The 27,286-nt window shown below is 40.3% G+C and overlaps 1 protein-coding gene across 3 annotated transcripts in view; it reads left to right on the forward strand.

The window, feature by feature from the left end:
- Positions 1-2,937: 2,937 nt before the first annotated feature.
- The window catches only part of LOC117740787 (rab GTPase-activating protein 1), a 62,113-nt gene continuing 37,764 nt past the window's right edge, over positions 2,938-27,286 (forward strand). The window contains exons 1-13 of one of the 3 annotated variants that reach the window (XM_034547343.1): positions 2,940-3,066; positions 12,644-12,879; positions 14,866-14,895; positions 16,065-16,323; positions 16,761-16,974; positions 17,157-17,331; positions 20,471-20,631; positions 22,269-22,379; positions 23,393-23,459; positions 24,020-24,122; positions 24,605-24,774; positions 24,919-25,087; positions 26,069-26,162. In XM_034547343.1, the coding sequence (XP_034403234.1) occupies positions 12,727-12,879; positions 14,866-14,895; positions 16,065-16,323; positions 16,761-16,974; positions 17,157-17,331; positions 20,471-20,631; positions 22,269-22,379; positions 23,393-23,459; positions 24,020-24,122; positions 24,605-24,774; positions 24,919-25,087; positions 26,069-26,162 (1,706 nt within the window). In that variant the 5' untranslated portion in view covers positions 2,940-3,066; positions 12,644-12,726. Of the gene's footprint in view, positions 3,067-12,643; positions 12,880-14,865; positions 14,896-16,064; positions 16,324-16,760; positions 16,975-17,156; positions 17,332-20,470; positions 20,632-22,268; positions 22,380-23,392; positions 23,460-24,019; positions 24,123-24,604; positions 24,775-24,918; positions 25,088-26,068; positions 26,163-27,286 lie in introns of all 3 variants that reach the window. The other 2 variants (XM_034547345.1, XM_034547344.1) reach the window with 2 other exon arrangements.

Raw genomic sequence — 27,286 nt, forward strand, 5'->3', positions numbered from 1 at the left:
TTCGCTGCTGTAAGTCATGAAATTAGCTCAGCTACCTACTGTCGCTCTGCATCTGTTTACAACTTCAACTTTGAAGTCACGTAACGTTAAGTGCCATGTTGTGTACAGTACAGTATAATCAATCCTTGCAATTGTCCTACAGCTTTTCATATTCCTCAACTGTAAACTGTGTGAGGAAAAAAGCTAAGTCAAGTTGAGAAGTGAGATGCCGATGCAGTTCTGCTTTGTTCCACTAGAGGAGGCTAGAGACGTGTCCGTCTGAATCGCTCAGGGAAGACTTAAGTTGCTCAGCTACTTTTTCTATATTCATCTCTTAAATATTTTGTGGAAGTATTTAAATGAATTTCACTTGGTGAAAACTGACCCTTTCACTCAAAGCATAAAGGGTTAGAGATTATATTGTTTGCCAATGTTTACTTTGCCAGTGTTTTCTTTTGCCTCTGATTATCAATATTGGCTTTGCTGTTCCTGTTTCCATGGGAAAGGGCTGGGCACTACTGTATGTAAAAGCAGTATTGTGAGTAATGCACTAACGTCAAAGTGATACTCCCTGTTTCCTATCACTTCTGTAGTGGCCAATTGCACTGCACGGATTCCTACCCCATCACTGCCAGAGGGTGCACTCTGCCCCCCACCTCCATTTTGTTCGCCCCATCCTCCCTGCATCCTGCGTCATGCATGCGATATAGTCTCTCTTGTGATGGCGGAGGAGTATTGATGATCCTGTAGTTGTGATACAACACGCTGTAAGAGTTCTGCACATGCCCACTGTGTGGCCACGTCAAGTGCTGAAGTTTGCTTGCAGCATTTTACTTGTTTGTTCATGAAAATTAATTCTTGTTTGATAGAGATTATATTATTATTACGAATACTATTGTTATTACCACATTGGGTTGTTGTTGTGGTATTTTTCCTCCTCGGTATATTCTAAGACAGCTTCTTTGTTTTGAATTTGAGAATTTGCTAAAAACTGTTTTTTATTAGACAAGAAAGTTACTCATTATTCTATATTATATGGAGAAAAAAAGCCTGTTTGTTGATTGTGAAACATATGATAAACTGATGTTTTCTGACTATTCATGTCTGTATTAGACATTTTATTTGCGAATCTATTGTTCGATTGAAATGTAAATGAATTATTAAGAGATGGTACACATCTGTCATTGTATACAGTCTGGCACCATCATTAGATGGACTTATAGTATAGATACTCATTTATACAACCTGTGATTACCAGATATATTTAAATGTTGGGGCAGTTTTGTAACATTTCAGAATGAGGAATATAAATTCCTTAAAAGACAGCATACTTAAAATGTCCCCATAATGAATAATACTGTTACGTATTCCATTTATTTCCTTGGAAATATCATATTGTGAAAGGTTTCCCTTTCCCCGTCTTTACGGTAATGCAGGACTGGAGTACGTCAAACCTATGATGATACTGATATGTGTGCTATTGATGAATTGTTTGACTGAATGACTACATTTTATGGCTTGTTCATCTGTATTACACTGACTTACAGACGGCTTGGCCCAGCAGCATACACTGAGAGATGGAATTATGAAAAGGCACCGGAAATTACATGCCACAATAAACCAACAGCAAATTACATTTCTTTGTGATTCCTGTCATAATTTGTGAATGTGGTATTATGACAAGAGACGTCGGATAACACAACCAATTCATTGGCCGTAAAACTGTTTTTAAGAATACAGGAATAAGTATTCATTTAATGTTCTCTTCTCAACTTGCTGTTAATGGGGCAGATTATTTAAATATACAACTCAGATATATATGAAGTAGGAATATAGATTTATCTCCCATTCCCAGACTAACCTTTCATAATTTATATTCACCAGTGAGTTTCTTCTTTGGCTTTTTAAAGGCTATTGTGAAGACTTGACTCTCGACACTGGGTTTAACTGCCAAGACCTTGCAATTATGTAAAATATGTGGTGGCTGCTTCGCTCATGTTTTCTCATGGCTCTTGCTGTGGTGTTGTTGTAGTCTTGTATATGAATGTAATCAGAAAAACAAGAGGTTAACAAAACACTGCTTAAACTCTCTAAATCTCTGGAAAAAAAATCAGAGGATGAATTCTATGAGAGGTCTCCACAGTCACTAACCTAACTTCCTTTGTGAGCATGTGAGGAGCAACCGCTCAAATGTTGTGTTATTTAGTCGTGGTTTTATTATGTTTAAAGGGTTTACCTGGTCTGACTCTGATGAAACAACAAGACCTGACAGGCTGGACAGAAAGGGTCAGCAAGACCACAACGCAGTAAGAACAGTGGGTGAGTTTCATCTAGGGGTAGGTCATGTTTGAGGGGAAATTAAGGGAAAATTAACCAATTGTGATTAGTATATGATCTTAGCAATTAAATCCTCATTAAGGTAATCAGTGATGGTGCTTTGGTGGGCCTGAGACAAAGTACTGTAGAATAAAAAAATGTTTTGATCTCATTTAGAAAAATAATAAATCGCCAATGAAAGAGGAAAACTTAAAACAGTCCAATCCCAGTTTTACATTTTGACTTTCTCACGTCAACATTTCTTCTGGAGACAGATTTAACTAATCAAATGCTCTTGTCTTGAGCATTCAGAGATATAAGACTTGGACTTGACTCCCTACAGACACAATCTGACGTGAGACCTCAAAGAAAACAAACTGATACAAAGCAAGAACATAAAAAGCCTTTAATACTACTAATAATATTGATTAGGCATAATTGTTAAAATGACTTACACTTAGCTGTATAAAAAAACCCAAATACTTTATATTAGAATTGGCCTCAAGGAGACAAGAGTTGAGACAGGAGGCTCGTCTCGACTTATTTGAGACTTGACTTGGAATTGCCGAGCCAAAAGACAGCTGAGCTCTTTGGACTTCATGTCATTAGGTAATGAAAACGCTTCCCCTACCCTGCGCATGCGCAGTGTCGGTGTCAGCGGGTTGGTTGGGTTTATGTTTACAGCTCGGCTGGATGCTGGCTGCTGATGTTATTCGGAAGTGCAATGTTGTACCAACCGCCATTGGAATAAATACAACCGTGGGAATAAAGGTAAGCAGTTTTGCGCACGCACTCGCACCGTCCACGTAAAACGCAACGGCCACTTCAGTGATTTAAAAACAGTTTGACCTGTTTGCTGGTTGTAAGTGCTCGGGTAGCATGGCTAGCAGGTGTTAGCCAGCTAGCTAACGTTACACACAGTAACGGCCTGTTTCAACCAGTCAGCGCCCTCACTCACCGAACTGCTGCGAACACCTTCACGCAGCAGTTTGCTTTACGTTAACGGGACGGGTTCGCCCCTCGGTCACTGTGCACTTCAACATTTAGTGTGTGGACTTTGAGTCTTATGGCAGGCGAGTCTTACCCTTGCTAACGTGAGGCAGGTTTGTGAGGGCTAACCTGACTGGCGAACACTGGAGCTGGACACATGAGGCTCGTCCGACGTTATACAGCAAATGCATGGTGCTAACCGTTGATTAAGTTATCTATTAAAGAGCTGTAGGGTTTGATATGTATCGGGGCACCACCGGGCTGAACAGGCTTCACTGACATGTAGCAGGGTTGCTTGTGTTTCGATTAACAGTTAATTGGTGTAACGGCGAGACCAGGAAGCCAATTTGATCAGCAACCGTCTGTCAAACGGCGAACAACGGCTGGAGTTGCTATGGTTACTGTACTGTGCCTTATCTGTGGCATATTTAGCTATTCAGTCAAACATGACAATGCACAGATCATCAGATCTACCAGTCTGTTTAATGTGTAGTGCCATGGGAGCATACCACATTAAAATACTTTCATTTTGACATAAAGACTCTAAAAAGAAATCACCCTATACAACATAACATTGATAGCTTTTGTATTGATTTCTATGGCCGACACTCAAATATAACCACTCACTGTATGTATATACAGGCTTTGACTGTATACGTGTGCTGAAACCTGTAGCAGTTCATACTAAGTGCCCTACACATTCTTACAGGCCTGACCTTTTATTGAGTCAAGTACAATGAGCCTTTAATCCACTTTATTTTTTGTTCTGGAAGTTCTGTTATTGTCAAATGATATGGAAGGGACCAGCAGGAATTGGTATGAGAAGTCTGCGGTGGCGTGCATGGGTGTCTGACATTTGGCTTTTTTTGTATGTTGCATTACCCGATCAACATGTTTTACCAGTTTCACTAGTTGGGCACAGAAACACTTTACAAACTTACAAAATATTCTTCTTCTCGAAGAATATTTAAAGGATATATTGTTTAATCCAACTTTCTGACCCCAAGTTCAGCTTTTCAAAAGGGTGTGACATACAGCATGTGGTGCAAGTTGTGGCAAACTCATTTGTACTGAGCAAACTGGGTGTCATTAGCTTAATGCATGGGTCTGATTCCAGTAGCTTTTGTTTCTTGTGAATTCAAATATTTCAGTGGACAACATGCATTGGAACTGTGAGCCAAATGTGTCAACTGTCACTTCATTTAAGTCGGCTCTTTGTTTCGGTTCTGTTTCCTGAAACTCAGGTGTTGTCCAGGTGACACATGCTCTAAAAACACACCTCAGGCAGATTTGTATGTATGCAAATATTTGCTGTTTTAACAATAATCAATATGTGTACAAGAGGAGGAAAAATGTTAATGATTAATCAGCTGTACGTTACCTTAGGGTTTGTAAAGCCTAAATGAATATGATAGATGTTCCTACATATTTGGGCTACTGACGACGACACAATACAATGATTCTAATGATCCTTCAGAAATGTAGTCTGAGAAAGTATGGTAGCAAGTGCATAAATTGTTATTAGTTTAAACAAGTTAACATTATTAATGATATTAACAAGCAATTATATCAATGAATAGAAAGGCCCGAAGAATGTAGCTTGTCATTGTATTTCAACTTCTCCTTCAACGTCAGCCATAATAAAATGCAGAACTCATGAATTTATTAACCATAATTATATATGATAAATATAAACCGCCTCCTCAGAAGAAAATATGTCAAATCTAATGCCTGATGCACTTTCTTGAGATTCCACACATCCCTTCTCTCATGCCTAGTTCACATTACATAAGCATAAGGGAAACCAAGAGGAGGGGTCGCCTGTCACTGTGTGAAAACCAAAGTTGTTGTTGCATAAAATAATACATAAATAGTAAATACGTGGGGCGGAAACAGGCTTTATTGTGAACAAGTGTGCCAACGACAACGTGCCACAACAAACATAGTCATGCTACGACATAATTTACCGTGCCGCTTCTTGCGTGTGTTTTGGTGACAAAAAGTTTGGAGATTTAAAATACTCCATCGGGGATTCCTCTCGGTGAAAGATCTTGCAGTGTGTGTCGCCAGTCAGTCAAGTGGTGTGAAAACCGCAACGATTACTAGACGGCAAGCGTAGTGTGGACTTAGTCACTAAGAGGCTAAGTGAGTGTTACTGTGTCCCCTTGTCTCCTCCCTTTACTGTGTCCATTGTCTCCTCCCTTTACTGTGTCCTCCCTGTTATAGCTTTATCTGTCATTTAATTTGCAATGAGTTCCGAATGCTCCGAAGTCCCAACAACGCCCCTCAGATGCACCTGTCATTGGGGAGTTGGTGGGGACTGAATGGTGGGGAGCTGGCTTCAATTGTAGTGGATTTGTGTCTCCTTGCAGTTGCTGTGGACAAGATGAAAGGAGATTGAAAATACAGTATATTACATAGAGTTTAAAGGTACAGCCTGTGTCTTCCTTGCTTATGGTTGACTCAACGCTAATCATAGTTTTAAAACATATATATCTTTTTGTGGCATTAGACAATGTCTCTGCTACTAGCAGTGGGGACTCAACTTGTAAGTTAAGTAGGCTAATAATAATTTAGCTTGTTTCAAATACTGAATTGAATATCAAGCGAGAGGGTTGACCGTTAATTTAACAAACGCATAATAGATCGCACTGTACAGTAGATCAAATATTTATTGTTGGTGGAGGTTTATGGGCTTGATTCAGAGACGCATCAGTAATTGGAAGTTCACCCAGTGACTTACTTGCTTTCACCAAACATCTGAAATTAATGCTTGTTTTCTTTATAAATCTCTTGCTTGGTGTCTAGTACTGGAAATGGTCTTTTATTAACACACTTCTAAAGATCGGAAAAGTCAATGTTTGCTTTGATGATATTTAATGACTTACCCTGAGACGCATAGTTGATAAAACTTGTATTTAAAATTAACTTATTATTCAGACCTCCAGTCATCACTCCAGGAGGGTGAGGACTTTAATCTATGTTAGGAATCACTATCTGCTTATTAACAATTTTTCAAATTTAATTTTCTGATTAGTAGGAAAGGAAGATGATCCTATCGTTGCTTTTTAGATTTAATGATTTGAGGATTTGTTATTTTCAGTCCTCAGATTTTTCCTTTATTTGGGGGTAGATTTGTGGACATTTGTTCAGTTCCTTTCACAATCGCATTGCATCTATGCGCCTTATTGAGCCCACAACCAGTCACCTGGATTGAAAAGGTCTCATGTAATAGGGAGTCAAAAGTCAAAGTAGTTAATGGTAAAGATTCATATGTCAAATTGAGTAATTTGTGGATTAGAATTAAGGGAATCATGAGCCCACTGTTTTTGTTGTTGTTGAAGGTAAACTCATGGCCTAAATAACTGCAGAACGAAAAGTATTGATTACATTACACCTTTTAATAATGTAGAATGTCAATATTTACATGACTGGTCATACCTGGAATGTTGAGAGTGACAGTAATGCATTTTCCCTCGCTTTCATTTTTCAGAATTGAATAAAACGGCTACATAGTCAACCAACTCTTTCCTTTTACCTGCAGATCTGAACTGACGCTTAGTATCACTGACTCTTATTATCACTGACGCTTAGTATCACTGACGCTTAGTATCACTGACGCTTAGTATCATTGACGCTTAGTATCACTGACACTTAGTATCACTGACACTTATTATCACTGACACTTATTATCACTGACACTTAGTATCACTGACGCTTAGTATCACTGACTCTTATTATCACTGACACTTAGTATCACTGACTCTTATTATCACTGACGCTTAGTATCACTGACACTTAGTATCACTGACGCTTAGTATCACTGACGCTTATTATCACTGACACTTAGTATCACTGACGCTTAGTATCACTGACTCTTATTATCACTGACACTTAGTATCACTGACTCTTATTATCACTGACGCTTATTATCACTGACACTTATTATCACTGACGCTTATTATCACTGACGCTTAGTATCACTGACGCTTAGTATCACTGACTCTTATTATCACTGACGCTTAGTATCACTGACGCTTAGTATCACTGACGCTGCTTTCATTTGCAATGTCTAAAGGCCTTACTACCCTTCCCAAATGTTTGTTGGAACGTATCCACACAGGTGTAGCGTTTTCCTTTCAAGCCATAGTTTCTTATAAATTGGCAGAGATACACCACTGCTAAATACATTTACGTGGATAGCCGCACATTGTGCAGCTCAGTATCTCACAGAAACACACTTACCATTTTTTCATCGTCATGAGAGGTTGTTTAGTTGTTGGGTTTGAGACATGCAAAGGTTTAATTCCTTGATAGCCAGCTGAGAGTCAGTGATCCTTTGCTGTGGATTGAGAGGATTATTAGATGCTCACATGGTACAAATGAGATGTAAATTAAGGACAGCGTGTGTGCGTTTGCTTTATTTGTACAAATTAGTTCTTGCTCATTCAGAGCTTCTCTTTCGTTCATTTTCTTTCTCTTCTCTTTTGTACTCTACCTTGTTGTGACCCACCTTGTGTAAGCTCAGCCTTTTCATTCTTTCTTTCTTTTCCCCTCTGACTTTCCCGGCGATCTCTGCCTGGCTGAAGTCACTGCTGTGAGGCGAGTCGAATAGGACAGTGTTGCAAGCCTGAATGCTCTCTGGCTGTGTCTGGCAGTGTCGTCCTCTCCCTTGTGGGGGTGCACGCACGGCCCAGCTGGCAGCCCAGAACAGCTGGTTCAGCTGGAGAGTTGTAGGAAGGACAAAAAAAAGAAAGACATACTCATGGCTTGACATAACATATGCTTGTTACAGATACAGATACTAGTAACTGTCGAAGGTCATTCGGTCCAAAAATGAAACTATACTCTGAATGATCCATTGCTGGACACACTTCGACTTCAACAACCCATCTTGGGTTTTCGTGTGTCAGCTGAGTCGGTTAAGTCCAGATCTACCACAACAAACCACTTGATTTGCACATAATAAAAAAAGAAACTTCTCTGTTTCTTTACCATATTAAATTATACTAAATGTAATATATCTTAGTTCTGGACTGCTGGTCAGAGAAAACAAGCAGTTTAAGTATGTGTTGGAAATTGTGATGTTTTATTTTATAGTATATTTTAACCCCTTGTGACTTGCATATTTAAATTGATATATGTTACCTTTTGTTATATGTTATATACCTTACCGTTATATGTTCTCGATGGTCAACATAGAAAATGAAAGAATAGAATTGATATTTGTTTTAATAAAAACAATGGTTGATTGATTACTTTCATCTTCAGTTGAAGCATTAAATAAAAACATTCACAGTGTAATGAATGTCTCCTTTTAACTCTACAGTGGGCACACTCGCCGTATTCATTTTCTACAAATTTGTCTCTTCAGTGAAGTGCCTCGCGATGACGAGTGATAGTAATTCATGTCGGAAGTAATGCACTTAAAATGTCAGTCTGCGAACCAGAATTAACTTCCAGAGCTGTTTCTTTCAGAAGTAACAGGATGTGATATCACAACCTTTTGCTAAAGGTTTGCACCAAATTAACCACCGTAGAGTGCAGAGGTTTGGTTGTCACAGCGATACACACCGCCCTGTTACAGAGGGAACTGCTTTCTGCTTCTCTTCTGTGAGAGGGAATGAAACAGTCTGCTGTCAAAGTTCAAGACAATCCTCTCAGAAGATCCATAGGAAAGCCATTACATTCTGCAAACCGGGTCGCGGGGCGCTGGAGCCGATCCCAGCTGACATTGGGTGAAGGCAGTGTACAACCTGGACAGGTCGCCAGTCCATCTCTGGGCACATATATAGACAGACAACCATTCACACTCACATTCACACATCCGGGCAATTTAACCCAAGATGCAAGATGCATGTTTTTAGACTGTGGGAGGAAGCCGGAGAACCCCATGTCAGCGTGGGTTCCCCCCGGGTTCTCTGGCGTCCATCGGAAATGCCGTTGCTAATTTTGTAACAATCATGCTAGCCAATGGATTGTGTGTCTAGCTGGAAACCAAGACACTGAAACATTGATAACGAAGAGTGTAGCTTGGCAAGAGCAGGCAGACGGATGTTGCGGAGGCTCGGAAGGGTGACAAGGCAACCATTATAAGCTTGTCTGAGCCGCCAGCTAGTCCGACACGTAGAGTATGAGATTTGTGTGTGCATGCGCACGTGTGTCTGCGGGTGAGGGCTTACGTTAATTATGTCATAATAATAATAATAATAATACAGCTGCTTGTGCATGAGGGTATGTGTGTGCCAGCATTAAACCAAATGTTCTTTTCTTTAAATGTATGCATGTGTCTGTCTTGTCTCGACTGCATAGGTTGACTATGCAGTGATGGACTAGATAGAGACTACTTTGTGACCCCAAAGTCAAAGTAAGATTAGTGGTGGCCATCGTCTTGTTTATATTTCTAACTAAACAGCATTTTACTGAGATTTACATGTTTCTCTCCAATAGGACGTGGATGCTTTTACTGTCATAATTAAAGTATGAGGACTATTTAAGTATCTATTGCATGCTACGCATAGGATTTAAGAAAGTAAAGGACTGAAAATAAGGCCTATAGTAAATCTTTCATGATGGTAATTGAAGATAGGACTCTAAATTAATTTGTGCTGCTTAGTTTGTTTTTCCATAAAAGCCCTTTAATGCTTTCATATATTACTTGTATCAAATTAACTAAATAAGACTTTGGTAGTAAGTATTACCAGCAACAGCCAGTGTGGCAGAACGGATAAACAAAAGGCCAAAACATGGAGAAACTCATAGTCGGAGGAAAGAGAACAAAATTAATCACACAGAGGATACGTGTGCTAAAAAATGCAATGCAGCTGCTTTTGAGCGAAAAGTAGAGTAAACATCAGCAATGTGTCTTCAAGATTAAAAGCCTGAGAAGATCAGGAGGATGAGGAGTCATGCAAATTTCCATTATGGATTGCTCCTGAGTCAGATGCTCTCTTTCTTTTGCACTGGTAGATTTACGATTATATATCAACTCTACCCTGCAATCAGTATATTTATGCATGAAGAAATGTGTGACTGTTGCTCGACTCAACATCCAAGCAGGTGGTCGGCCCAGGATGTAACTGTTAATCAATAACACAATGTAGTCCTGAAAGGAGGTCTAATCAGGGGCTTTAAGATTAAGCTCATTAGGGTTTTGGATCACTACAGATCTAGACCTATATAATAAGCCTCACCATGTTATTGATGTCATAAAATAGTCTGCTCTGCAGTATAAAGGGGCATGCTGAATGTTATGATAAACTAAGTGATTGCCCGTTCTGTGTGATCATTTGGTATCCATGGTAATATGTATGCATGTGAGCGCTGAAGTCAGGAAGTGAACAGGAGTTAAAACGGAGCTGTGTTGGGTGTGTGTGCTCTGTGTATTGTGGAAGGTCTGCATTAAAAAGCCAGTAAAACAGTTTCTATCAACTATTGACAGGATGCTCATAATCGGGTCTTTCTTCATGGGCTCCTCACAACTCTAGAGAAGGTAAAATAAACGTACTAGTCTTTGATTAAATGACATGTCCGTCCACATGACTTCTTCATTACTTCTCTCGGGTCATTTGTAATAAGTCAGTCAACTGACAGGCAACAACATATCTTTGTTTTCTAAGTCCTGGCCATGTGAACCAAACCATTTATTTTGAAACCTTCAGGTTTTATGACTCATAATTGGTCTGCAAAGCTGTGTTATCTAGAGGGTATTAGTCAAACACAGATTTTAGAGGTCAACGGCTGACGGTTAACTACAGTATGTTTCACAGTAAAAGTGGCCATGACAAATCCTTGTACGCTGGGACCTTGTCTGTCAAGTTCAGTTTTGCGTTGCAAACAACACCCAGGACTTTTGGATGAAAACCAGCGGCTCATTTTCTCAGTTTGCTTTGAAAAGGTGAAGAGGACAAGCCTAAGCTGTCAGTTTATGTTACTCAGTTTGTGTTTGGTAGCCTCAAAATAACATTCATATCGGCACAAGATGTTGTAAAGCCTTCTAGTCACAGAGATAACTACTGTATTGAGGTCTATTCTGGGTAGTATTGCACATTATTAACTGCTTTGACCTTTCCGCTGTAGACCTTTCTTCCAATTCATTTCCATTGTCGGACCTGCTTTGAATAGGAAGGGGGGGTGAGGGGGGGCAAAGTGGAAGAAACGGCAAGTGAAACCTTTAGAAACATTTAGGAGTGCAAGGGCTGCCCTTTTTTCTTTTGAGAGCAATAAGAGCTGCGAAAATAGAAGATTGCCAGGAGATGGATGAAGAAGAAAAGAGAGAGACGGGAGAGAATGAGAGGGAGGAATGGAGAGGGGGAACGGCCAGAAATAGCTTGTTATGGTCTCTAGCTGAACCCCTGCCAGAACCTTCTGGTGCTTCGTTCTTCCTGTGTTACACACAATGCCACCTCCCTGTATTCAGGAGTCACCTCATGCCCCAGCTGTACCGATGGAGCACAACATCATCTTGACTGTAAAACAAAATCTTAACTTAATTTTACCTCCTTGCCATCCTTGCTCACAAATAAAGACTAAACATGTTTTCTTTCTTGATTTCGCCTGTTAGTCCTCACACATAAAGGTGCGTAGGTCAGTGTTGCAGTTACAAAATATCATATTTGATGGCTCGTCTTATGCACATACCAAAATGTGCCAAAATATAAAACTCAATTTCATTGATGGGTTGACGGAGGGAGCTGGAGTCACAAGTGAGTGAGGGATGAGCTGATGATGTGCATTGTTTCCCAGGGGATCTCGGTCTATTTGTGGTTGTGGGAGCAGGCCCGGGGAGCATCCATGCACCGAGGAGCCCACGCAACGCAATTAGCACATTCAGTGCGGCATTTTATTGTGTGTGTTTTTGTTTCTGCTGTACTTGTCTAAAGTGGTGGTGGGGGGCAATAGATCTTTATAAAGGTCAATCCCGACATGGGATATGTGGATGGTTGTGCCAAGCTGGCTTGTTCCCCAATTCCTCACTTTCATATGCATGTTGTTTCTTTTTCAAAATGACATCCCCATCACCAATCTATTTTGCAAATACATCTTGTTTATTCTGCTAAGATACACAAACGTGCCTCAGATGACCCACAGATCCCCTTTTCCTCTGAGGACCTTTCTTTTGCCCTCTCTATTTTCTCTTTTAAGCTCCCTCCCTCTCCGGCTCTAAAGGCTCCTCAAAGTTTCCTAAAGGTGCTTAAAAGACCTCCGAAAGCGAATCACAAATGGTTTCCCCATTTTACGAGAGGGTTAGTTTCTAAGAAACCAAGTTTCCAGTTGCCTTAAATGATTCCTTTCATGGATTTCATCCCATCATGACTGTTTTCTGCTTCTTTACTTTCTTTATTTTTTCTTTTTCTAGGTGATTTTGCTCATCATCTCCCACCAATTTCTTCTCCCGTCTTCCATTCATGAGCAGCGTGGCTGAGTTTAACAGCGGAAGCGATGGATGACAAGGGCTCGGTGGGGAAGATTAGCGTGTCTTCGGACTCAGTGTCCACTCTCAACAGTGAGGACTTTGTCCTTGTGTCCCGGCTGGGGGATGAGACACCCTCCTCCACTAATAATGGTAGTGATGACGAAAAGACAGGACTGAAGGTAAGGACGGTTGGGTGTAGGTATGGTCGGAAAGTACAGAGGAGAGAGCGGAGACTTCAGAGCTCCACTGGTCAGTGTTGTCATGCCCAGAATAAAAGTCTGTTGACATTTCTTCTGATAACAACCTCAAGGGCATAAATAATTTGCTTAGCTGGCGTGAATATCATCAGTATGCTCAAATACTGATGATGGTCACAATCTGGTCCTGATCACATACGGCAAAGTACAACTGCTGTAAAGCAATAGTTATGTTAAGTACTTTTAGAATAACAGACCAGACTGCGCTGCAGGCTAAATTATATCATATCGGCACGCTTTTCTTTGAAAATAAAATGAAAAAAACGTACACATTGTGCTGTAGAAGCATGGATTTAGCTTCCATAGGATGTCGTCCGGGCTCCTTCAGTTAACTCTTAACAAACATAGATTGGATATATCCTTGTCAGCAAAGGATAGTTTATAATTAATTATTCACTATTTGTGAAATTGTTATTTTAAAGATGTATACAGTATTGTATTGTATTATTTATTTTTTTGTATTGTTTATAGTCTGAGAGTGGTTTATATCCTGTACCAGAACAAATTTACCAAAACATCTTGATGTTAATTTTGTCTTTACTTAGTCATCAGTGTAACTTGTTATAATTCCAGGTCATGGGACACAGTCCATACATATTCCACTTTTATCAAGTTGTGTTCAACACAACTCTGGTCCATCTTTTAAACATGCAGTCTCACACTCTAACCATAAGGCTAACCATGTCTTGTTTTGCTTTTTCCACATTCTCACTCCACCTTCTTCTCATAGCTCATAGTCTTAGTTGTGTGTGTTTCATCTGTGATTGTCCGTTTTCATTATTTTCCTACAGGAAGCCCTTTATTCCTTACACATCACCAGAAATTGAGAGCACATTTTCACAGGCTTTGATTGTAGTGAAGAACTTATCTCTTAGACTTGTGAAGATTTAACGCTACATTTGTTTTCCCTGAGTTTCTCCACTGTAAATTGTCTGTGTTATTGAAGTAGTGGGGGGGGGAGGTCATCCTTGTAAAACAACTGAAGAAAATCATTTTTTTGGGGTGTGAAGTAAGTGTAAGACAAGTCAGCTGATACTTTACTACTTTAGTGTAAGCAAAGTGAAACACTTTTAGAGAACGTCTCCCTTCTGCAGTCAATCAGCTGCTTCTATCAGAATACAGCATGTGCTATTGTACCACAGTATGTCTGCCCTCTGTGATTCAGTTAGTTCTCACTCAGCAGATACTAGTTTACAAACGGTTTGGTGATGCAGCTGCAAGTGTTTGAAGTCATTGTCAGGGAAAATAAAGATGTTTTGTGACCAGGGTTCGTCTCCACAAAGAGTGAAGACTTTCTGAGGAAAGAAATGTAGCTATCAGCTACCATCCTGTGTGTGTCCCTTATGGGTTCAGGTTACTCATCTCCTCTCCTCTCCTTTCCTTTCCTTTCCTTGTGTATTTTAATTGTATTGAATTTACTTAGCTGGCTCACATGTCCATACTCTGTCCATTAGTTTATAGTATGACTTACTGTACATGTGTATCTTTGTCGACTTGATGCTGTACCAAAAGGTACCAGAAGATGGCTTCAGCAGAGCATGGATGTTGTACTATTCAGCTAAAAGGAAGAGGTCAAACGTTTTTTCCTGTCATTCGCTATGCTTGGAAATGTAACTGTGATTTTTGCATATTACACATGTACAGAGTCTGTGAGAGGATCGCAACTGTTTTAAGGGAAACCGCGTCGAAGTATCAGTTTTGTGTAGCCTGGCGGCTAAATGGCAGGAACCTGCACACGTCCACTGTTCTCGATATGTGGTGGTGACATCTCTCCATTCACTGACACTTGGTCATCCAGATATCATGTATTGGTATCTCGATCCAACACACTTGTGTACATTTCCCTCTCAGTCAGCCCATCCAGTCAGAGAGGAGTTAGTGTGACTAAACCTGTTGTTTGTTATGCAGGTGATTTCTGAGGAAGGGGTCAGCTTTAAGGTCAGTCTCTTCTCTCTCTAGCTTTCTCTTCTTCCTGTATCTCTTTCTTGCTTCTATCTATTTTCTTGTGACGTGATTCCGTGGTGATTCTGTTTGTGATTATTTGTGCGCGCTGTATTTACCCGCGGTTGAGGGATGGCCTGAGCCAGCCTTTTTAAGACGGAGGTTTTGATTATAGTATAGACATTTTCACACATAGGACTGTAGTTGGATCTGACACTTGCACATGCTTTTAGCACTGTACATCACACGGCTCAACACGGCTGCATAGTGACGTTGTTATGTCAGATGTGTAAACCTATATTTAGAATTGACAGCTTTACATCAGCCTTTTAATTATAATCTTTCCCCCTTATTTGGCACTGTGGGCTATTGGCATAGACACTTTAGCTGTAGTGTCCATTATGCTCGAGATGATTGCTTGAGTCTAACAGCATTGAGGACATTACCATGTACCCCAAGGCACAGATATTTTGTTATGGCTTTCTATATATAGAAACTGTAATCTGAATATTCAACCATGCAATAGGGACATATTCCACAAAGGTTGATTATCATTTTTAATCGTCTGCTCCCATCCCTTATTGCCCAGTACAACAGTGCCCTCTGCAGCTTAAGTCTGCGCTCCATTTCTTACCTAACATCAGCAGGCAGGGGAAATGGGGCCTGCCTCCTTTTGTGGCTCTTCGTGGTTTGTCCAGCCTCAAGCTTCCTCTTTGATTGTTGTTCGTTAGCTTTCGAATACGCTCACACAATTAGTGTTGGCATGCCTCGTCTAGTGTCTTGATACCGGTATTTCACAACTCCAACTCACATGCCTACTAATCACTAATATTTGATGAAATGTAATGAAGATATATCTCTGACTGCCAACATGAAACAAGGCCTCTTTCCTCCTTGAACACACGTTTTTCACTTGACAATAATTTCAAAATCACAGCCACTGAACATTTCTACAAACTGTTAAATATAATTGTAATGCAGTTGGTGTAGGTTAAAAGATTAGTTTAATTTCAATGTGCAATGGGGATTACTACAATGTTTCGGTTTTGTTACAATATTTTTTCTTGTGCTTTCTTGTTGTTGTTGTTTTAATTAAATGTTTTGTTTTCTATGCTTCCCTTGTGCCTTGGTGTGTGTGTGTGTGTGTGTGTGTGTGTGTGTGTCAGATTGTGGGGAATGGAAGTGAGCAGCAGCTCCAGAGGGAGTTAGAGGATGTCCTCATGGACCCATCGGTAGCTGACACTGGGCTCAGATCAGATAAAAGAATGGACAGCCTTTATGGGGGCGACCGTGGCCCACCTTCCACTACGGCGTCACCTGTAGCGCCAGGCTCTGACCCGCTGAGTGCACAACCACCCAAGTTGGAGATGGTGCTTCCTGTTCAGACAGCTCAGGAGAGTGAACTGAATGAGAGGTCGTACCGAGGTGAGCCATGATGGGACTTTCCTTATCCTCTTTTCTTGTGACTGCCAAAGCTCACATTGTGTGAGCTTTGGCAGTCTTTATAGAGCTCTTTCCAAGACATTCAGAGTAATATCATAGAAGCACCCGGATTTCTAAATCATACAGTATACTGTACTGAAAGTCTTTCCATTTCCCTCATTGCCTCTTTTTTATATTTGTACAAGCGGAATCCTTTGCCATTTTAATTTACTTGTGTATAAATTCATCTCCCTGACTGATCTTGTCACATACCCACCTATCTCCTATTCCATGTTTACTTCACCCCGTCAGCTTTTCTCAATTGAGGAAAATGACGCTGATGTACAACCACAAAGTCATGATAGGAGTTGGGAAATAATCAAATCTTTCCTTTCTTCTGCTTTTCTCCTACTCTCTCCCAATCCATTGACCCATTGCAGCAGATGAATCCTCGTCAGATGGCAGTCCCGGCAGTCCCATCCCAGATGAGGATAGCGTTGTGTTCAGCCAGCTGACATACCTTGGGTGTGCCTCAGTCAACGCCCCCCGCAGTGAGCTTGAGGCCCTCCGTATGATGAGTATCCTCAGAGGGCAGTGCCAGCTTCCCCTAGAGGTCACACTATCTGTGCCAGGCGTGTCCGAAGGCACTGTCAGGTAGGGGGAACATATGGATTACTGGTTCCACTTCTACAGTGTACTGTAACATGCATATGTGTACATACAGTATGCAGGCTCAGGCACTAAGTGTTCAGTTAGATGTCACACAGCACACAAACACACATACCAAATCTCCTGCAACAGCGACTTTAAAGATTTTTCATTTATATTAATAACAGGTTGCTGGACCCCAACGCCAGTACGGAGATCGCCAACTACCCTATCTACAAGATTCTGTTCTGTGTGCGAGGCCATGATGGCACACCAGAGAGCGACTGCTTTGCCTTCACTGAGAGCCACTACAATGCAGAGATCTTCAGGATCCATGTGTTCCGCTGCCAAATCCAAGAAGCGGTGAGTATTCAATCAATTGGGTGCTGTTTAATTATGTGTAACTGTATTAACTGAAGACACATTTAATGGTAGCATTTACACTAGTTTGAGTCTTAAAACAATAGTTATTAAGAGATCCTTAACTTTAGATTCAGATCAAATCTGGAGTGCATTTTTACACCAAACATGGACAGTGGCTTTTGGAATCCCATATCTACTTAGGATCTTTTAAAGGCCAGTATGAACAGGAGGATTGAATACAGCAAGAACAAAGTTCATAAGTGCACCTGGCTATGGTTTGAACCTATCCTTTCTCCTGTCTCTTCCACTCACGTACATACAGTATACATGTGTACACACTCGTATTGTCAGCAGTATTCTGGTTGACCTTGCCTTAAGTGTTGATCTCCCTGTAGCCTGCTCTCCAGGGCTCAGCAACACTGCGTGAGCTTCGTCAGTGGTCCACGCGGTATTATGTCATGCACTGCAGGCTGCGCTGTGCTACAATGCACATGTACACCATACACAAACACAAAGTACACACAATCCCCCAAGCTAACTTATAGGGGAAGGGGGGGTAGTGTCATTGCTTATATACAGTAGGTTTAGCTTCAATATAATAGAAGAGAATAGGGAATTGACTTATGAAACTGGGTTAAAGTACTATTTCAGTTCTCAGTGACCTGATTTCTCCCTCATGGAAGCACTTCAATGTAACTAAGAGCCCCCAGGCAAATGCTACTTTATCAGTCCCACATCATCCTAGGATCCAGTTTCTGAGACACCCACCCGTAACACACAGGCTTGCACTAAAACACTAGTGCATACACACAAACCTACACACGGATAATCCCTAGTAGTAATTCACTTCTTTACTTGGTAACGGGACATCGCTGTAACTGCTCTCCCTTCCCTCTCTTCCTCCCCACAGCCTTCTTCTTGCAACCTCTCTTCCTTTCCAACCCCCATCACCAGAACCATCTACCATGCCTTCAGCTATTTTTGGGGGCCTTACATTTGCACCATTAGACTGGAGTGAGTCGTCTTCAGCTAAAGCTGCTCTAGTCACAGACCTCACATCAGCTTCAAATCTACTCTACATAACTCCCAAGGCTTCTTTAACCTCTGTATTTATTTAATTATTTCATCACCGATCTGTACTGAGGTAACCTTGTGGAAGGCCATCACAGCTGGACTAATACGTATTTGCCTCAGCTGTCTCATTTTGCTTTTAGCAATACAACCAATTATTTGATCAAATTGCGAAGACGATCTATTCCATTCTTTACCCATAATTTACAAAAAAATATCTAAGAAGGTTAAGCCAAAGTAATTTCCTTCTTTCATCAACGTTATCACTGCAAGCACTTTCTCTTTCTTCAGATTTATGGATTTTGGAGCTAAACTGTTCCTACATAAAGCAAACCACCTCCTCAGCCCTAGTCCGCCTTCTTTGTGTTGATGTCGAGCCCTGCTGACTCTCATACCTACTGCTTCCCTTTTGTGCCCATAAACTTGCTGCTCCCGTCCAGAGATCTAGTGTTCAAATCAGTACAGTTTCAGTAGATTTGTTTTACTTAAATTATATTGGTTCCTAAAACAAATAAAATCACATGGTCAGAATTAGAGAGCACAAATTGGTCACTGAAAATTGGATACAGATTGTTGCCATGACATCAGTTGCACATGTATTAAAGCTTCATGTCAATATGCACGTACCGGTAATGCTGCAAAGTAGGAAAAAAATTAAGTACCTGTAACACGATACTTTACAAGTTCCAGGTCTTAAAGGCTCATTAAAAAAACACTGTATTTAATTACCTTTTTAAAGTTTCCTCATATCTTAAAAATACTCAATAGCTGTCCAAATTATTAGTACTGCTCCTCCAGACTGCTGTACACAAAGAATAAAGACATTTGTAGGCAGTCAAAACATATCAGTTCAGACTCCAGCATTGATTGAACAGTGACCAACAATTCGTTAGTATCATCTAACTCCACTTATTCCTCATCTCTTTCATTTAGTCCCCCATTGTTTCTAAATAATCACCACCCTTGCAATGCCCAAATATCCTTATACTTGACTGAAAACATAACAAAGGCTTTGTGTGGGACAGATTTGGAGCTGCTTTATACTCTGGCCTTGAAAAGAAGAAAAAGGGCAAGGATATTTATTGTTAACAGCATTCTCCCCCCTCTCAGTCACTAACACCGAAGCTCTGCTGTGGATCAGAATACTGTTTAAGATGATTCAAAACCACTTGGCTGTGGGCCCCTATTTGGGGGAGCGCTCTGTTTGTTATCATAAGCACATGTCTGTGCAGTAATAATCAAAAGGTAAATAATATACGTCTTCTTGACTAAATGCAAAGCTCACAAATGTAAAGTATTGTGAGTGGTGAAAGTCCATTTATACCTTGTAAATAAATCATTACCCCCACAGTCTTTAGCTGTCCCCCTAACTCAGCTCCTTTTTGGGATTGGAGATTCAGCAGAACCTTGTTGTCTCTGGTAGGACTGAGTTGCCTCTGCTTAATGTTAATAGAAACAATACCTTGACACACTCCACACTGGCAAATGTGAATCAGTATGTTGATTAAAACTCAAGATGGTTAATAGAGTAGTCGGTCATTAGGTAAGCTTTTTAGAGTCCCATATTACAAAAGGACATAAAAGGTCTGCAGAAGTGTGGTCGAGTTTTTAATCAGTACTAATTCATATATTATTATTTTGCCTGGTGTGGATATTTTTGGCTTGAAAACCCCAAATGTATGTTCTGCAAGATGTTATATCTCCAGCAGCTGCTAAACTTTGTCAAAGCCAAACTACAATATTTTGCCTCGAGATCCCGTTTATCTCTTCAGTGTTCAGATGTTTTCTATTAGATCTCTGCTTTAATTAGATAACTAACTTGTCAATGTTGCCTGGGTTTTTAACTTGAGGCAACAGAGGCCATTGGCACAGGAGAGCAGTGTTAATGTAACCAATGCTTTTGTTATCTATTCTCTCTGTGAATGATCAAGGTTAGTAAAGATCATGAATTCCTTATTAAACACAAATAATAGAAATGTTCTTTTAGGCCTGACTAATTTTAGTGGCTACATTTTGTGTTCATTATTAAATATTAAATGTTTTATGCGTCTCTCCCTTCCCCCTAAAGGTGAGTAGGATACTGTACAGCTTTGCCACAGCGTTTCGGCGGTCAGCTAAGAAGACAATTCTGTCATCTCAGCAGCCTGCACCGCTCACCCCTGACACTGACTTGTTTACCTTCACTGTCAGTCTGGAAATCAGGGAGGATGATGGCAAGGGTACCTTCAGGTGAGACTTGAATTCACTGATTTCAATGTTTATAGCATGGGATCATCATTTATGATGCTTACACAGGGCTCTAAAATAGGAAAAATGAACGCGTAATTCCTCGTCTTGAAATACTTTGTAGTTGCAGAGAAGTCTGGAAACATAATGGAGCTTTTTTTCTGTTGAGCTGTAAGACCAGCCGTAATCGTCAAATATAACCAGTAATGTATGGCATTTTAAAACATTGGAAAATGTCTAAAAACCTTAGCCATCATCATCATCGTTAAACAACATTATTTCCAGTATTTGCGCCACCATTCCAACAACACCCGTGAAGAGCTTTAAATGTGTTCAAAGTCACTTTTGTGTAACCCAGGTACAGACATCAAAAACCTTTCTGGGCTGCACCCTCCCAACGAGGGGAGAATCCTCCTCTCATTGGTTTGTATGCAAAAAGATGTGTCAAATAAATTAAACATTATAAAGGCAACTGTGAAATTATTACAGTCTCACAGTAGACTCATATGTTGACCCCTCTTATAAATTAAAGATCTGTTTCACACAAGAGAACACAACAGAACGTCCATGCAGCTTGCTCTATTCAACCAACCTTCCTTGACCTTTTTTTATTTAGGTTTCCCATACTACTGAGACACTTCTTTGTGTTCGCAGCGCTACACACTCTGCTTATTTAGGAAATAAACTAAACAAAAATTATGCCTGTGGTTATTTTTAGCCAGCACATATTTCCTCCTCATTAGCTCTCTGTTGATTATTTTAGTGTGCTGACTTCCAAACAAACAGTTCTCGCATGCAAGCGCATTACATGTTTATGTGTGAAAGCATCATTTCCATGTGGAAATACAAAAATGAAATAAATGATCTATAGACACTGTACATGTACATTTCTATAGTAATATATTTAAATCATTGGTCCTTCAAAAGGCTGCAAACAAGCCTGTTTATCTGCAGTCAGATGATCTCGTTCCAAACTATGATAATATAGTTATATATAAAACGGATTTGGGTACACTAAGTCCACAGTGATTTGAGCACTGTCTGAAATCATCGCAGGTTCCAAATGTTTACAATATATTTCAAATTGATTAATGTTCAGAAATGTTGTACTTAAGGGTTTCTTCAGTGTTTCCTCAGGAATGTATTTCTGCGAAGGTTTGGAGAATGTTGATTACTCTTCCTGTCTCAATCCTGGTTCTTTTCCAGCCACAAAAGCAGAGCAGGAAAAGAACCAGCGCCAAAGCATGTTTGAAAATGGCTCTCATGCACACTTTTATTATGAAAAATAGGTATATTTGGAATATGAGCCATGGTCTTCAATTTCTGTCAGACTGGCTGATTGATAAACTAGTAATACAGTTCATTGCATGTGTTAGTTTGTATAACATTAGAAAAATGCTGGATTATTGCTTTCCTTCCTAGTCCCGAACTAAACAACATGTAAGCCTGTGGTCAAATATTACTTGAACATCTTTAATTTCATAGGGTTCTTTTCTAAAATAAGGTCTGAATGTATGATAGTAAATTTGCCTCACTGTGTCACTTTCAAACTTATCACTGTATGTTTTTGTCTCTTTTTTTTTTTTCTATTGATGATCTGTTAAAAATGTGGATACTATGTCTTTTTTTCGCATATGCAGCGCTGTAGCAAAAGACAAGGACAAGCAGAGCTTCAAGCTGCGTGCAGGAATGGACAAGAAAATTGTTATTTATGTCCAGCAGACCTCCAATAAGGAACTGGCTATTGAGAGGTAAAATAAAGCACCAACACAAACCACATATACTCTCATGCACACACACAATACACCTTGTGAATAGGTTCAGAGTAGCATCCTCAGAGGCACTGGTTTTGCTCCAGTGATGACACTTCTTTAAGTGAGATGGGAAACACTGAAAACTGAGTAAAGAAGTGTTCGTAAAACCCACTTGCATCCTTTTGTTCATTGCTCTTTTTTTGGTTTCTTCTCATTAACCAAGAGAACCATCTGGTATGGAGACAGTACTACTTTCAGAAGATTTATTCTGAAATGCATCAACCTAGACAACGTATGTATCCCTAAACATGACTAACGTATGCACAATGAATTTAGATTAATGTAAAAAACAAAGGGAATGGAGCATATCACTTCATTTCTGTCAGTCTGGCGTTTTCCGAAATGAAAAGAAGAGAATCTGTCATGTATCTGTCAGACTGTCCTCCATTTGCTTTAGTTGAGATGTGTCGGCTTAAAACACGACCAGACATTCATAAGAAAGGAATCACTCAGCTGTAATTGATAAACACACACCGGTGAACATCTTTACATCCGCGTGTTGGCCTGCGTCAGTGTTCCGGCACAGTATTAAGATGGTGATTGATGTGAGTCTTTCTCTGAGGCCCCCTTATTTTCCGTGGTTTGATAAATCTGTTGAAAGGTAAATATTCCATCACCTTTTTTTGCAGGCTTCAATTTTCAGGGTGGTGTGTTATTCTTTGTTGAACACTGAGAATTTGAGGACTGAAGGGCTGTGTTTAATATTCTCCATGTTCTGGTCTGTGTTAGAGGATCAGTCCAGGAAGCTATTTGCGGTAACTTGTGATGGTTACCAACTGGTTTTACTCATCGGGAGATTTATAGTTCTACTTCCCGCTCTTACTCTGTTCCTTCCTTCTTTTTTCTTTTCTTTTTTTTTAATATAATCCTATTCATCTCACTTTTCTCTCTCTTGTGCATGTTCATTTGTTTGTGTGTGTTGTGTGCTTTCATGTGTGTCTCCTTTCCAGGTGTTTCGGTCTCCTGCTCAGCCCGGGGAAAAATGTGAAGAACAGCGACATGCACCTGCTAGATCTGGTGGGTGACTGTTTTCGTGTGTGTGTGTGTGTGTGTGTGTGTGTGTGTGTGTGTGTGTGTGTGTGTGTGTGTGTGTGTGTGTGTGTGTGTGTGTGTGTGTGTGTGTGTGTGTGTGTGTGTGTGTGTGTGTGTGTGTGTGTGTGTGTGTGTGTGTGTGTGTGTGTGTGTGTGTGTGTGTGTGTGTGTGTGTGTGTGTGTGTGTGTGTGTGTGTGTGTGTGTGTGTGTGTGTGTGTGTGTGTGTGTGTGTGTGTGTGTGTGTGTGTGTGTGTGTGTGTGTGTGTGTGTGTGTGTGTGTGTGTGTGTGTGTGTGTGTGTGTGTGTGTGTGTGTGTGTGTGTGTGTGTGTGTGTGTGTGTGTGTGTGTGTGTGTGTGTGTGTGTGTGTGTGTGTGTGTGTGTGTGTGTGTGTGTGTGTGTGTGTGTGTGTGTGTGTGTGTGTGTGTGTGTGTGACTGAGTGTTTGACTGAGTGTTTGACTGAGTGTTTGACTGAGTGTTTGACTGAGTGTTTGACTGAGTGTTTGAGTGTGTTTGCTAACTTCCTCCAACTTGTGCCCCTTCAGGAGTCAATGGGAAAGAGTTCTGACGGGAAGTCTTACATCATCACAGGAAGTTGGAACCCAAACACGCCTCAGTTCCAGCCTGTGAATGAGGAAACACCCAAAGGTAACTAATATTTCGTCAGTTAGTTGTTTGTTTATTCACACACATTTTCACACTGATTTATGACACATTTCCAAGCGTGAAATTCCCTTTGCTCCGGTTCCTCAAATCCTCAAATCAAGCTGTGAAGGAGCAATTTACTGTTCAATTATAGCTACACTTACAGTATTAGGCATGGAAACTGTACTAATAATTGTCATTTCTGTGAGAAAGAGTGTTGCATATAAAGCAGGAATTACAATATTTGAAGAGATCACTCTATAAATATAGCTGGAAAATGTATCATACAAACAAAATGACCCAGGAACGGCCTTTGTTCCAACCTTGGGCCGTATACCGTACATTACAAACCACCAATATAACTCCAGTGTTCTCCTAAATCCCACAGTTAAAGGGTTTGGTTTAAATATGCATTTGTTATAGATGGCGAATGAAAGGGAATCACTCACTGGGGACAACATTTTAGCCCTTTTCTTGGTTTCTAGACAAATTCATGTACATGACGACAGCAGTGGACCTGGTGATCACAGAGGTGGAGGAGCCGGTCCGCTTTCTGCTGGAGACGAGGGTCAGAGTCTGCTCCCCAAATGACAGGCTGTTCTGGCCCTTCAGCAAGCGCAACTACATCGAGACCTTCTACCTTAAACTACGACAGGTATGTCAAGTCATGACACGCATGTCCATCTGTTTTTATATAATTTTAAGTGGTTGTCTCTGTGAATTGCACCACATATCAGCTGTGACCTACAATGATGCAACAAAACCAGTTTGTTAATACACTGAGATTTTCTAATTTCAGATGGAGCGTAAGGAGCGAAAGAGTCCTGCCTCTGACACACTTTATGAGGTGGTGAGTCTGGAAAGTGAGACCGAGAGAGAGAAATGGAAGACCACAGCTAGTCCCGGCATAATGCCCACCGGGACTGGTACCACGGTCCCTTCACCACCTGAGGATGATGAAGAGGAAGGTAATAGGATTGTTGTTTAGTCACCTCTTGATTATATTCTTATTTTATTAACGGCACACCATACAGAAGGATAGCAAACAGGTTATTAAAAATCTAATTCCTGATATATTCCTGGTATAATTTCTGCAAATGTGATATGAAAAGATTCCATCACAAATGTCCACATAGAACCACTGAGGGAAACTGACTACTGTTTTTAACCACTTGTTGTACTTGATCACGTCAGACACAAACAACCTCAAAGCAGACACTTAACTGGCAAGATCATATACACGTGTTACAGTGCAATGCTGAACCAGTGTGGTCTCCTTGGTCAGGGCTGACTTCATTAAAAAGCTTGCACCTCCAAAACATAATAATAATAACCCTGTGTTGTTGATCAAGAAATATAAATAGAATAAAATACCGTGGGAGATCGTACACTATGTTACAGAACTGTATGTACTCTATCAACCTAGAATGCTTTGCCAGCAGTGGTGTGTGTGTGTGTTTGGTCTTTTTGTGTGACTGTGGGGAGGTAGCAATTGGAGAGTTTAATTGAGGAACCTTTTGTATTGTTTTTTAGTCTTTGGTCTGTTGGCCCTTTGGCACACTTTGATCTCACTCTTTGGACTGCATGTCCATTGGTTGCTCCTCGCTTCTTGTTGTGAATAGTTTGATACCAGAGTACATTACGATAGCAACATTTTTTAGCAGATGCCAAAAATAGTTCAAATAGAAGACCTAATATTTTTTTCAGATCAGACACTTCCACATCTAGATATGCATGTTGTTTATTGAATTATAATACATTTATTATTTAGACAGCAGCAGTTTAAGTTCTATATTATCATGTCCAATGGGCACCATCTTGGGATCAAAAATATATATATATATATATATATATAATGAATTGTATATAATTTGGAGTAGTTAAATCTAAACATGTAAGAAGGAAATAAACAACAATGGATCTCAATGCGTTTGTACACCTGTGTCCAGATAACGATGAGCCGTTACTCAGCGGGTCAGGTGATGTTTCCAAGGAGTGTGCAGAGAAGATCCTGGAGACCTGGGGGGACTTGTTAACCAAGTGGTAAGGCTTTGCTCCCTTGGTAAATGTGTCCTTCCTCTTCTATTGCTGTTGCAATGATTGTGCGTACACATGCACACACATGCACACAAATAACTCATATTTGTGTCTGGGGTTTAGCGGATGTACTGCATGTGAAAGAAATAGCAGCAGGAGTTCTTCATAAGCAGCTTATTAAGATGGCTTCCCTCTTTCATTACTGCATTTGTTTTTAATCAAAAGCTTGTGATTAACTGAATTGAAACTGCTCGGACTTTAATTAGCTGTTAGTTAAACATACACACACACACACACCTCTCTCTCTCTCTCTCTCTCTCTCTCTCTCTTCCCCCTCCGTACTCATGTATCTTTTTCAGGAGAATAAAATAATTGAAATGGTTACATTTGTACAATACATATACAGAATATTTATTTAACCGTTTATCTGCTTTTTTCTTTACTACCTGCTATTCGGGTTAATGTTTTTTGACAATACAAAATGGGGACATGACCATTAAAACATTCATTGTGTTGGAGGTATTTATCTGATAATAAAATGCCTCAGTAAAGAAAGGAATCATGAGACTGGCCTGTCATAATACTGGGCTTTGTGCGAGCGATTGGTGATTATGTGTGTGTGTGTGTGTGTGTGTGTGTGTGTGTGTGTGTGTGTGTGTGTGGGAGGGAATGTGTGTCATTGTGGGATGCAACGCTCAGGGAGCAAAAGGAGGCACATCATAGAAAGCCCTTTTAAATCTTAGACCCCTAAGGACCAGACCTGGCATTACTTACGTCACATTCACACACATTCATGTGCACAGAAATGTACACAGTATGCTTTTGTCTTAATAGAAAATGCCATGTCTTGCATAACCTGACACTGGGGAACACATAAACCAAACAAATTCATAAAATATAGAGAGGTGTATGAAGAAAGGGGGGGAAAAGTGAGAGACCCTTTAGGGATTCAAGGTTTTTCTGTCGGCTCCAGTCAGGCAATAGTTGTTAGGTAGATACAGCTGTGCCTCCAAGTTCACCCTCCCTTTCTCTCTAATTATTTTTCTGTCACTCACCAGTGGGCTGGAAGATACCTTTAATAGTGCACATGGTGTAAATCCCTCTGAGATGGAATGTTTTGCCAACAGCTT

Source organism: Cyclopterus lumpus, chromosome 12 (assembly GCF_009769545.1).
Source record: "Cyclopterus lumpus isolate fCycLum1 chromosome 12, fCycLum1.pri, whole genome shotgun sequence".
NCBI lineage: Eukaryota > Metazoa > Chordata > Actinopteri > Perciformes > Cyclopteridae > Cyclopterus > Cyclopterus lumpus.